This window comes from Plectrocnemia conspersa, unplaced genomic scaffold, assembly GCF_051122295.1.
Source record: "Plectrocnemia conspersa isolate PC_06_02 unplaced genomic scaffold, ASM5112229v1 ptg000004l, whole genome shotgun sequence".
NCBI lineage: Eukaryota > Metazoa > Arthropoda > Insecta > Trichoptera > Polycentropodidae > Plectrocnemia > Plectrocnemia conspersa.
Window position 1 is genome coordinate 11,328,349 of NW_028277168.1, and position 12,661 is coordinate 11,341,009.

General features: G+C 29.4%; 1 protein-coding gene and 2 long non-coding RNA genes across 4 annotated transcripts; 1 reads left to right on the forward strand and 2 right to left on the reverse strand.

Annotated features, from left to right (window-relative positions):
• Positions 1-722: 722 nt before the first annotated feature.
• Positions 723-4,269, reverse strand: LOC148235896 (GPI alpha-1,4-mannosyltransferase I, stabilizing subunit-like). The gene is made up of 5 exons (XM_088184450.1): positions 3,986-4,269; positions 3,765-3,912; positions 3,544-3,698; positions 1,227-1,377; positions 723-1,157 (listed from the first exon to the last, which is right to left on the reverse strand). The coding sequence occupies exons 1-5, from the start codon at positions 4,111-4,113 to the stop codon at positions 972-974; spliced, it is 768 nt and encodes a 255-aa protein (XP_088040576.1). The 5' UTR covers positions 4,114-4,269; the 3' UTR covers positions 723-971.
• Positions 4,270-6,243: 1,974 nt separating this feature from the next.
• Positions 6,244-10,963, forward strand: LOC148235897 (uncharacterized). 2 transcript variants are annotated; one of them, XR_015809342.1, is made up of 3 exons: positions 6,244-7,176; positions 7,237-7,441; positions 10,463-10,963. It is a non-coding gene; the product is annotated as an uncharacterized LOC148235897 (long non-coding RNA). The 2 variants fall into 2 exon arrangements; XR_015809341.1 differs by lacking the exon at positions 10,463-10,963 and having other exon boundaries at positions 7,237-8,271.
• LOC148235898 (uncharacterized) lies at positions 6,248-12,517 on the reverse strand. Its single transcript, XR_015809343.1, has 2 exons — positions 11,798-12,517; positions 6,248-8,348 (listed from the first exon to the last, which is right to left on the reverse strand). It is a non-coding gene; the product is annotated as an uncharacterized LOC148235898 (long non-coding RNA).
• Positions 12,518-12,661: the final 144 nt, after the last annotated feature.

Genomic DNA, 12,661 nt, shown 5'->3' on the forward strand with positions numbered 1-12,661 from the left:
CCAGACAAGTCATGCTTCATCGATAATAAACCATATGGATTAAAAACGCAAAATGTCGTGCATCTCCGATTACGAAAAAAAAATTTTTTATCAAAGGTTGACAATTTGTCTATTTTTAAAATATCTATCTCTTGTTCCAATTATTTTAATGCAAGCTCGTTTGTTTATTTTTAGAATATTCGATTCGATTTATTTTAATAAGAGGTCAACCGATGTCATAATAGCCGAAGGTCACCTTTGTAATAATGTTGACCTTCTAAAAGTATTGTTGCCGGGGAGTAAATATTGAGATGCGCATGCGCCGGCCCCGCGTCATCAGCAAGACTCCTGTGCAGATTGGTAGAGGGGGCGGGGGGTGCAACACTATCGCTCTTCAGTAATAAACACTTTTCATTTCGCAAGGCTCTGCAACGGCCTTACATAAGCCCACGTAACAGTATAATGTCGATGATTTCAAGTTTATTTATATGAAAAATATTATTTTATATGTGCCAAATTTACGATATTTTCAAATGACGTTCTTCCGTTGAAAATAATATATTTTTATCACATATCCATAATATCTGAATGTTTATTGCCATATCTTGAAGAACCTTAAAAAAAAACATAACATAATACATATTTTTGATAATGAAATCCCATATGTGGCGTGGCGTATGCGGTGGGTAGCGTATTTAAATAATAAATATTTTTTAATTTATTTTTGTTATATTCTATTCAATTGAAATATAATAAAATCAGAAATGTATTATATAAACATGGTTACATTACATTTAAGGTTTAAAAATGTTGTATTACAAATAAAATAAATACTTATTTTCATATACAAAATTCTAAACAAATATTATTAATTATTAATAAATAAATTAAGCTCTTACTAAGTATAAAAAAATTAAAATGTTCATTTATTATTATTAGTCTTTTAGTCACTTTGGAATGCAAATCACAAAACATTTAAAAAAACTATACACCTAATTTTTCTTTTTATATCGATTTTGTATCACAATCGTCGATTTATGGTCCACCAAATTAACCTTACATAATAATATGACGACGTAAATACACCCGAAGAAACACACAACGACTGTGATCAACGCGACAAAAGTGAAATCGTTTAAGTTTCCAACAGGCACCTTCAAATCCAATTTAGACGAGAGCTAAAATATATTAAATAAAATATATAATAAACATAAAAAACCAGCAATTAAATATGAAAAAATACGTACTGGATCATTGGTTATATTGTGCCATGAACAACTATGAGGTGAACATTCTGAACATGGTGCGATAATCGTAACTCCTGGATTACACATTCTGAACACGTTGTTTGGACATCTGAGCAATACCCAAGGTTGATTGATTTTCACTCTCTCATAGCTGAAATATTTGTTTAAATTACAGTTACAAGTTATTAATACTAGATTTCAACCTTATTTTACTATATTTTTTGACTTGCAACATGAAAAACTATAACATACTATATGAAACCTTTATAGTTCTAATAAATGAAAATTATTTTTTGTAATATTAATTTGTTAAAATACACCTGAAAATAAATGGATATGCTATATGTTATTTTACAGACATTTTTGTATTTATAACTGATGGTTAGAGAAAAGCATTTTTCATAAAGATAAGTTGCTCCTCAAGCGCCATTGGAAAAATATTAACAATTTTCAAGATTTGTGGAAGACTTGAAACGCTTTGTAAATAAATTTATATTATTTTTTTTATTTCATCTTTATATATATACAGCAGTGGCGGTCCGTCCATATATTTAGCAAATACAGTGCATGCCTAAAGATTTCTTAAAAATAGCTATTGTATTATAATTATTAACTCAGTTGTTAAAGTGTTGTGAGTTGATTATTTTTTGTTTGAACGGTTCAAATACGAAATATGCATTCGTTTACTCGGGTACACGCATGCGCACTAGTGTCCAGACACCCCAACCTAGTACTGTATCACTATTTCACTGTGTATCCAAGCCACGCATTAGACAATTGCGCTTAAGTGCAGCGGCTCGTGCTTTCATCTGTTTTATTATTTCCTCATCTCGCGTTCCCTTTCAATATTAAATAGCTGAAAATATCTTCTGTAAGCATGAAATTATTTATCTAAGTTAATTTAGTCATTATAAATCCTTCATTTGAAATTATAGACAAAATTGGAATATTCTCTATTCTCTCGTGTCATATCGTTTATATCAACATCCCTGTTTTGGTAAGGTTAATTCACTTCATTTTTTACACAAGAAAATCAATTTTACATACATTTATTTAGATTTTAGTTAGGCCGCAATGGAATTAATATGCAATTGTCTTATAGAACAATTATTTAAAAGAAGTTTTGCTTCTTTAACTGACATGGAAAAAGAATCATTCATTAAGTCATCGAAACCCGAGCCAATATTAAACATCACCTCTAAAGTCAAAGCTGGTATAAGAAAATTTAACAAGCAAATATACTCCAAACATAATTGAATTTGTGGGTGTGTAAAAATATCAAAATTATTTTGTTGGCCATGTTTGCTTTTTTCGACTGACAAAAATGTATAGAATAGAGATGGATATTCTGATATAAACAATCTTAGGAACTCATGCAAACGGCATGAACTTTCGCAATATCATTTAGTATCATCAGTACAATTTAGATCGGTCGACATTGAGCTCTCATTACAACGAACAAAAAACTTTTCAACGAAGAAGTGTCGAAAAATAGATACATAATAAAAAATCTAATCGATGTAGTTTGCTTCCTTGCTAAGCAGGAATTGGCTTTTTGGGGTGGACGTGAAAATGTCAATTCTGAAAACAGGGGCAACAATAAATATTTTTATTTTCATCACAAAATTATCAGATAAACAAAACAACATAATATTCAGTAATCCAAACTTGGAAAAATTTGATAATTTCTGCCAATTTAAAGGATATTCTACCGCAAACACTTAACTTAATTAATTTAATACAAACAATTCCTATGACTAGCGCTGCGGTAGAAAGATCCTTTTCTACGATCAACACTATATTAAGAAATAGTCATTCTGAAAATAGGCTAAGTTTTTTAACATTAATTTCCATTGAAAAAAAATATTTTTTTTATGATTGAATAATAAATTAATTATGCAAAAAAGAACGAAGAATAAATCTCATATATAAAAAATAAAAATATATATAATAAATTAACTTATTAACGTATATCTTAGTAGTAATAAATAAATGTATGTTTTAATACTTTTTATTATTAATGTAATATATTATGTTATTACATTGGAACCTAAAAATTGTGTTGTCTCATTTTTTTCATTAATGCATGCCTTGTACTAAAAGTCACGGACCGCCGCTGATCTACAGCATGTTTCTGTCGTACTTACGTGTATGTTATTCATTGTCTAATCTAATATAAAATTTAACTTCTTCCATATTTATTCCATGATTGAGTTATCCGTTAATTGTAATTTTCTATTCATTATCGTACTTTTATATTTACTATCTAATTTTTATATTTTATGAATTACAAATACTAGTAAATAAAATAACATACCTTCCGTTCGCTTTCGCCTTATGATATCTCAAGTGAATAGGTAAGCGAATATTAACATGAGCTGATTGAATCGGCGCGTACATGTGAACAAGTGTATTTCTGGACATGTGTTTGGGTTTTTCAACGTCTACATCACCTAGAGCGCACGCATGCACCTAAATAATAATACATTATACACATATCGTTCGAGCTATATAAAAAAAAGCAAAAATATACGATACTTTTTGAAATCTTTTCAATTCTCTCAGTTCATTGGGATCTACGTAGGCTCCGGGGGGTAATGTTTGCTTTAAGCACAATGTACAGACACCCGGTGTCCAAATGTCGCGACCCCCCTGCTCGCTTAAAGTTACAGTGTACACAATTTCTCTGCGACAAACAAATAAACAAAGTTTTATTAATAAAAAAATATTTATATTATTAGTTCAGTACAAGATCTAACCTATGAAAACCTTCATTTAAAGCCTGTTGGTAAACTGCGGCTTCAATATTGTCACAATTAGATTCTGCGATATTTTTATATGGATAAAAAAATGAGTAAATTGCAAGCATAATATAGTAATAGCGCATTTTTATTCATTAGATGCTATTCAATTGTCAGATTATACACGGCAAGTGTCAGTTGCTGATCAGTGTGACCAGCTGCAAAAAATATTTTGACGTTTGATATCGAAGAAAATGTATTTTTGAAAATTTAATTCTATTGTATTTTTAATTAATAATAAAAGCACAATTTTAGGAAATATTTATTATTCATTATAATTTTTTTAGAAAAAATATTTTATATTTGCTTTTTGTTAAGATTTGCATATGTTGAGAATAAACATACACAAAAAATATAATGACCTTTTTTATTTTAAAAACAAGGTTTGTGTTTCGTTTTTATGTTTTGCCGAAATAAATCTAAGTGAGCAAGTAATATAACCCCTTGTACGAATTGCACTAAAATACTACAATCTATGTCTTGGCTAAAGGTGTATTATTACCCTTTTACCGCGGGTGGCTTCTATAGACGTCATCAAGAAAATCGCCGGTAATCGTTAGGCACCTAAAGGTGCCATAAAGCTTTGAGCCTAATAATATGTTTTTTTAGTATAATTTAAGACTGCAAATCATTTGAATTTGTTGACTAATAATATTTTTTTAAATATGGCATTTATAGGTAATTTGGCGCCTTAGGCAAAATCTAAATTTCAGCCCCCATTCCCCCGAAATAATACTTGAAAAAATTATTACATGAGCTTAAAAATATAAGTCAAATTAAAGTAATTAAATATTATGTTTGACACGATACTCTTTTTGGTGATTGTGGGTATTTAAGAATTTGTACTTTTTATTTCGTCGCGATTTTTATGCGTAAAATAAGCTTAAAAGTACACAAGAGGGTGTAGCAAAAAAACTAATCTTCTTGGTAAAACTCACAATGAGAAATGTCAAATGTCAAGTGAGAGTACAAAATTAACTACCAAAACCTTTGCGACCGCTCAACTTTGCGATGCTCCGGCGAGCAATTTGTTCAACATTGCCCTCGAAAAAGTAATCCGAGATGCCAAACTGGATATAACCGGCCGTGTGTATAATAAATCGATACAAATATATGGCGTTATATATGAGAGTAACGAGTGGCGTGTACGAAACATTCGGGAGCTCTACAATCTCTTTCAAGAAGAGAGTATCTCCACCTTCATCTGAGTTGGAAGATTCCAGGAAGGAAGCTGGAAGAAAAATATTATTGTAACCGGTGAATGTTCGGTTTAAATGAAGTTTAAAAAATGAGATAACGAACCTAACCTAACCGGCGAACGGTTGATGATGTTCGATTTATATAAAGTTAAAAAATATGGACCGGTATATATGAAGTCGTTTAATAGCGAACATCATATATGTAGGATCGCCGACGATGTTCTCCTCTCCATACTGTTAATCTTTCAACAGCCCGACTTCGCGGCTTCCACCTTCTTGAATTCGCATCAAATAGAAATAATATAATAATATATACATGTTTTTATTGTTTTAAGGTGAATCGCTTAGGTCAATGCAGCAAACAGTATCAGATTATATTCTTTAACAATATTGTTTGATACTTTTAAGCAAATATTGCGACTTTATTTGGTATCACCGAGCCCCACAAGATCTAGCGCCCCAGGTGATCGCCTGTACTGCCTGCCCCTCGGGCCAGCCCTGAACAAATTTCGAAATGGTGCACAATAATATCAACCGCGATGAAAGGGTTAAGACATATTGAAATGTACTTGCTTTCCATAGGGTTTTTGAACGTCAAATATCAATAGATTGAAATTAATGTGAATGTATGAGAGGGGAGTGGTTCCTGCGTTTCTAAGTAATCATAAAACTAAATAATCTACGAAAAAATAGGTAATCATTAAAGATGCTGTTTAATATACCTTAGACGTTTAAGATATTATAAATCCCTTTACAATTAAAATATTTAAATTATTTAAATGTTGTAATTGTACCGAAATCAAGCTAAAAAAGCTATAATAATTTTTGTATCTAAAAAAGTGAATTTTTTGCTTTTTAAATTATTTTTTCAAATGATAAACATTTTGTAACTATTTTTAAAATCAGGTAGAAAATAAATACATCTTGAAATAGCCACTATTTTAAAACAAAATTATAGTTTGATATGACATTCTAGGCGCCTATTTATATATTTATTTAATCATTATGGCCAAAACTAGGTGACACTGATGTGACGGTGGCGTATGGCGGCAAGTTCTTTGACAGATCTCGATAGGAAGATGCCGATCCCTCATAAACCAAACTTCAATGAAATACTACTACAGCGGCTTAATCTGTGTGTAATTTCCACCTGTCACCATCCATCCGCTAAAACATTATCAACTAGAAAAATATCTTAAAATATCCCGCTACAATAAATACTTTAATGTGATCTATTACTGGAACAGTGCAAATAACGTAGGAAAGCGCTCTCTTAAAACAACCTACTGTTACGAGAACAGACTTGAAAATCTAGCTAAAACCGTATTCTCAAGCAGGAAGCAAAACATAAATCCCACCGGTATTAGTTTTGTGCAAATTTTCGGATGTATATGGGTACATATAAACAGAGCTCTTGCAGAATCTCTGAATTCCTCAGCAGCAGCTTAAAGAAGTACTTTGCCAAGTACACTCGTTAAGGCAACTCAAGAGAATCATATCCAAGCATATATAATATTTCAGGGATTTTATTGGAAATTAAAATTATATTTCCTTATGTACAAATGTCTGTGAATTTTTTTCAATTAAAAATAACTATGCTCAAAAAAACTATGCACTATGTGATTATATAAAGGGCCTTCCACACGCACAGTTAAGTCTTGCCTGCGTAAACTGGTTTACCGCACAGTCCTGAAACTGCGGTCTTTGCAATGTCAAAGATTTGGTTTGTGCAAACCAGACCTGCACGGTATTGTTTGTGCAAACATTGTGGCTCGATTGTGTCATGTGTTAGTTCTTATCGTATTATTATCATGTCCTACTCCAAACAATTTTTAACGAAATTTATCGAGCTCTATGAATTGTTACTGGGCATATAGAAGGTCAGAAGTAGAGTATTTGGACCGAAATAAGAAAAACAACACATATCAAATGATTAACAAGTTTAAACAGGTAAGGATTTTATATACATTTATTTCAAATGATTTTTTTGATACGTGTATTGTTTTACAGGAGGAACCTAAAACAAACAAAGATACGGCCACGAAAAAAATGAACTCGCTGCGCCATTCTTACCTCAAAGAAAAAAAAGGTAGCCTATTCTGAAAAGTCGGGTGCCGGCACTGAAGATGTGTATTTTCCTATGCTGTGGTAGTTTTTGGTTGACCAAGAATCTCCTCGACTACCAACTTCAAACTTTGACGGAATATATTATCAGGTACCTATGAAAAAAAAAACACTTTATACTGCAAAAGTTTATTCAGCTAAAAATAATTAATAATTATATAATATTACACATTCCATTCTGCCAGGAAACATCCTAATTGGTTAAAATAATGTAAAAACTTTTCTGTCATCAGTTTATTATTCGTTGAAATGACTATAACGTCCTTTATCTAAATCAGTTAGATCATTATCAGTTGTCAGTAAGCCCAATGATAATGACTCTTTTATGGTATCTTCATAATCCAAGCTCCCAGTCGTGTGTAATTATCTGAATATTTTCTCCTTAAAAAGGACAAAGCACACAAATTGCCAAAACAACACAATTTATACTTTCAAGCTTCAGGTTTATGCTTTCATTCAAAATAGTGATACCAATATGCCAAATGCATTTTCGACCAGGAGCCTAGCTCTTGATAGACAATAATTATAAATTTTACGTTCATTAGTAAGCTCTCTTCATAGAAATGGCTTCAAAAAATTAGCTTCTTCTCCTATAAAAGCATAGTTAAGAATCCTTCTAGATTTATTTACTTGACTTGAGTCAGGAATATGCAAAGATTTATGGGGTGTTTACGTTTATTCTCTTTCAAAAAATGTTAAAAACAATAGCATAAAAAATGTACATACTAGCATTAATTGTTTAATCGTATTTTATGAAGACTGATCCAGTAAATTGTGACTGATTGACTCTAAGAGTCAAATTAAAAGACTTAGTACTTATTATATGAGTAGGTAGGTTGACATAAAAAAACTGATTAACGACATAATAGAACTGATTTAAAAAGTACACACACACTCACACAATAAAAAGGAAAAGAAAAACTACCTGTAAAACATATATGCTGTATTTTAGTTTATTTTGAATAGAAATAAACTAAATTTCGGAATCAGTGTGTTATCTGTGGAGAATTGTTATATAATTATAAATATTTTTATACTTTACGAATTAAAATGAAAATTCTTAAGCAATTAATAAAATGTTTTGTTACTACAGTACACATTTTTTAAAAGCTAGTACTGTTTGGTTAAGAGTAGCCAAGACACTATTACAGAAAAATCGATATTACCAGCAGCTAAAGATATGTATGTATATGATTTGCCAAAAATACAACTATTGACTTCGTAAAAATTCCTTTAAAAATGTATGTTGTAAGCAGAGGTATTTATGTAATGCCAGATTCTATTGAATATATACTTAACTGATACTTCAAACTAATGATTAATAAAATTCATGCTATTCGAGATAAATTAAAAAAATATCGGGGAATAATATTTTGTTGAATCTTTTTATGTAAATTATTCAATTCCATACTGTAATTTATATTTTTATGTCAGAAAATGATATGCATTGCCGTTTTTATCGACAGAGCTCGAGCTTTAACTGAAAAACATTGCGGCGTCTAATCTAAAATAAATATAGACGCTCCTGAAACTAATTTTACTCATCGCAATATATATCGTGAATCTTTGGTAACAAAATCAAAACTCTAAATATCTTAAACTGTTTTAAATCTATTTGTAATGGATATAATAATAATATTAATATAATATATCATATAACACAATAATATAAAAATATAATATATAATATAATAATAATTTTATTAAAAATCAATAATGTTGTTACATTTTGTGAAGGTTATCAAGAGATTAGCATCTCGATTACTTTAAATAGAAGCATAGATTTTTAATATCTTTTTTAATAAATCGGAAATGCAATTTTTTGTGATTCGTACAAATAATACTTTCGAAAGGTTGAATAAATTAAATTTAAGACTAATAACCAACAAAAAGAATAATATAAATATATAATCAAAAATAAATATAGACGCTCCTATAACTATTGTATTTTTACTCACTGCAATATTTATTATGAATCTTTCATAACAAAATCAAAGTTCGAAATATCTGTAATGGTTGTAAAAAATTTTAAATAAAATAAAATACTTCATCGTAATCAAATAATGAATGTTGCTATTGCATGTTATTAAATCAATGATAGAAAAGCAATACCTAGGCAAAGCAATTAAGATTTGTCCTGTGTTTCTTGAGTAAGTAATTTTGTTTTATGTTGGTCAGTAATTTAATTAAACTGTCAATAATTGTATTAAATGATCAATAACTTAAAAAAAAATTGTCACTTGTTAATCGGTGTGTACTTAATAATTGCTTTGTTTATTTATGTTATATGATTAGTTACTATTTTTATCAAATGTTAGTATTTTAAATGCGTTGCTAGACATGAAACGAAATATCTTCGTGAAAATAGAATATAAGATATATTTATATATATGATCTTTCGAATAGTATTGAAGGTATATATTATAGTGATATTTTTTGCAATGTCGTTATGACAGGTTAATAATCAAAATTCAATCTGTACTTATTGTTAAAATGTTACTGCTGATCATTTATAAGCATTAACAATATTTCTGGTCATTTCATTGCTTCTTGAACAAATTGATCATTAAAGTTTTTGCTCCAAGATAATATTTTATATGCTACTAAAATCTGCCACCCCTGAAAAACGTTTTACAATTTAAAATACTTCTTGATAAAAATAATCACAAGGAAAATTAAATTATATTTTTCTCAACCTATAAATTTAGCAAGAAAAAAAATCATAGGAGTTTTATGTTTCTAATAAATAAACTGGAATATGCGAAAACCAATATAAAGCTAAAGTAAAGAACAAGATCTAACAGTGAATCAATAATTGAAATAATTTGGTCAGAATTAGACTAAATATAAAAAAATATTGTTTATTGAATATATTTTTAATTATTTATTTCATGTTATTAAATAGTATTTTGCATTTATTAAAATTATTATAATTTCTTTCTTTATCCTAAACTGAAGTTCAATGACAATGAAATGGTATAAAAACCCTGAAATATTGTGCTACAAATAATTTTCTAGTCAACGAAAAAATACTGTACAATGAAAAAGGAAATGTAAATCAAATACTAATTACTATGTATGTAAAAGTTTATATGTCACTGTTCACATATAGAAATGCAGACTTCAGAGATAATCTAAAATATGCTTTGTTGGCTACCACCGAAGGAGCACATTAAGAACTATGTCATTAGTCAATAGCTAAGTTATCTGATGCCATTATGTTATTCATAGAGTTAGAATGGAAGACATTTCCGGAGAAAGTTATTTCAGCTCAGAACGTCAGACATACTTTTGTATATAATAATTAAATATTCATTTTCCTGTATAAATATCTTGAAGTGTATAATTAATATTTTTGTTTTAGTGACCATGTTATGAAATCAGAATAAAAATGGCCGTCGTTTGCATTAACCCTTTGAACGCGGAAGTTTAAACACTTTTCTATCAAAAGCCTTTTTGGAAATCTGTATAATTAACTTATATTTGAGTGTTCATTTCGATTCATAAATAAGTGTTGTGTAGAGTTTCCAATTATTTTTTATTTTCAATAATTCGAATATCATATATAAAGTATGTATTCGAATATATTCGTAATAAAGAATCGAAAAATACAGTAACCAGAATTATTATTAGAACGAGCAATAAAAAGTATCAAGATTACTTTTTATTTCAAAAATAATATAAAATAAAGTGTGTTGAACTTTAAATCAGTGTGAAGTTTGATTTTAAGTTGGAATACTAAGCAAATATCACCATAATAAATTACTTCAGATAAACTTCAAAAAAGATTAAAAAAAAACATATTCATTGAGAAAGTCCATAGCTGCACAATTTTAACTCGGAAATATGAGTAATTTTTTAAGTATTTTTTTCTTTATTATATTGTTTTTTGGCTAGTATTTGTTATGGCTATGGATAATATAAACAACATAAAGATAAGAAGATAAATTTCGAAAAAACAAAAAAGGACCATATTGCGCTATAGGTAATGCAGCTGTACATCGGATAGGAAAATATACTACAAATATTAATGAATACCTTACGAATAGTTAGACCGTATATTCGGTATTTGAATATTCAGATTAAAGCATAGATTCTCAAACTTAATCGACTCATTGCCCATTTGTCAACGACAAAAAATTTCATCGTCCACTTTTCAACGACAAAAGTTTTCATTTTTCACATTTGGTAAACTCTATTTATATCTCATTTAATAATAAATTGTAAAAATAGCAGTGCCTATATCTTTTTTTAAATTTAATTAAAATATTTTTGTAGCTTGTGCAATTTTAGAATTTCAAATAGTAAGTTTTAAAATAAAACAACTAGCATATTTATATTAAATATTTGCTATTTATAAAGGTAAGAATTATATTTTAAGCAAAATACATTCACTTTATTATAAATATAAAATGCTTAATACTTTTACAATAAACTTTTTACCCACCTCCATCGCCCACCAAGTTCCACGGAGCTTTGTCCATCGTCCACCGATTATTGCTCACTTTGTGAACCTATGGATTAAAGCTATTGCTGTGCTGCTCTTGCCATGGTGCTGCGTCATAAAAGCCTTGAATATCAAGTTCAATTATTGATAACTTAAGGCGATTGCTTGGTTGGACCAGATCGGACGTTCAAAGTAAAAGCGGCAGATTTTTGGACTACTAAGTTTTCATTTGAGTCGATTTGGCATAAGCTCTGCTTGAAAGTGAGTTCAAGTATATTCCAAGTCAAAAGCGAAGTAGTAGTTCAAGTGGAAATTTGAAAGTCAAGTTCCGAATTAAAGGGAATAAATATGGTAGTGTTCTGGGTATAAACCATCGAAGAAAGGAGAGAAATACAATCTTCCTAGTTTTTGATCCTTTACCTAGAATTAACTTATTTGACTCTCTGGGTGTCTTAACGGCTTATTTTATCTGGAATACTGCAATTCATTATCGGATAGTTCAGCTGAGCTTGTTTTTTGCATACAATGTTGAATGTGGTGTGATTTGGTTTGGTAAATTTTCCATTGATTTTTTCGGTGAGGTACAATTTATAGTAAATATAATCACAAGACTTCAAATATGCGCACAGTTTATGTGCATTTTACGAGGAGTGCTGTTTTATTACATTCGCCCATGTAAAAATTCATCAAAGTATTTTTATTTTGATGTTCGTGCAATACTTGTGCCAGTTTGTCGAATTTGTTTGATCTCAACATTTATTATTTGTTTAACACCTCAACGTTTGATCGAAAGTTTATTTTGAGAATTTCGCTTCAGCTATGTGTTTATTCTAAAGCATTCTGTAAACGTAGCAAAATGTTTAT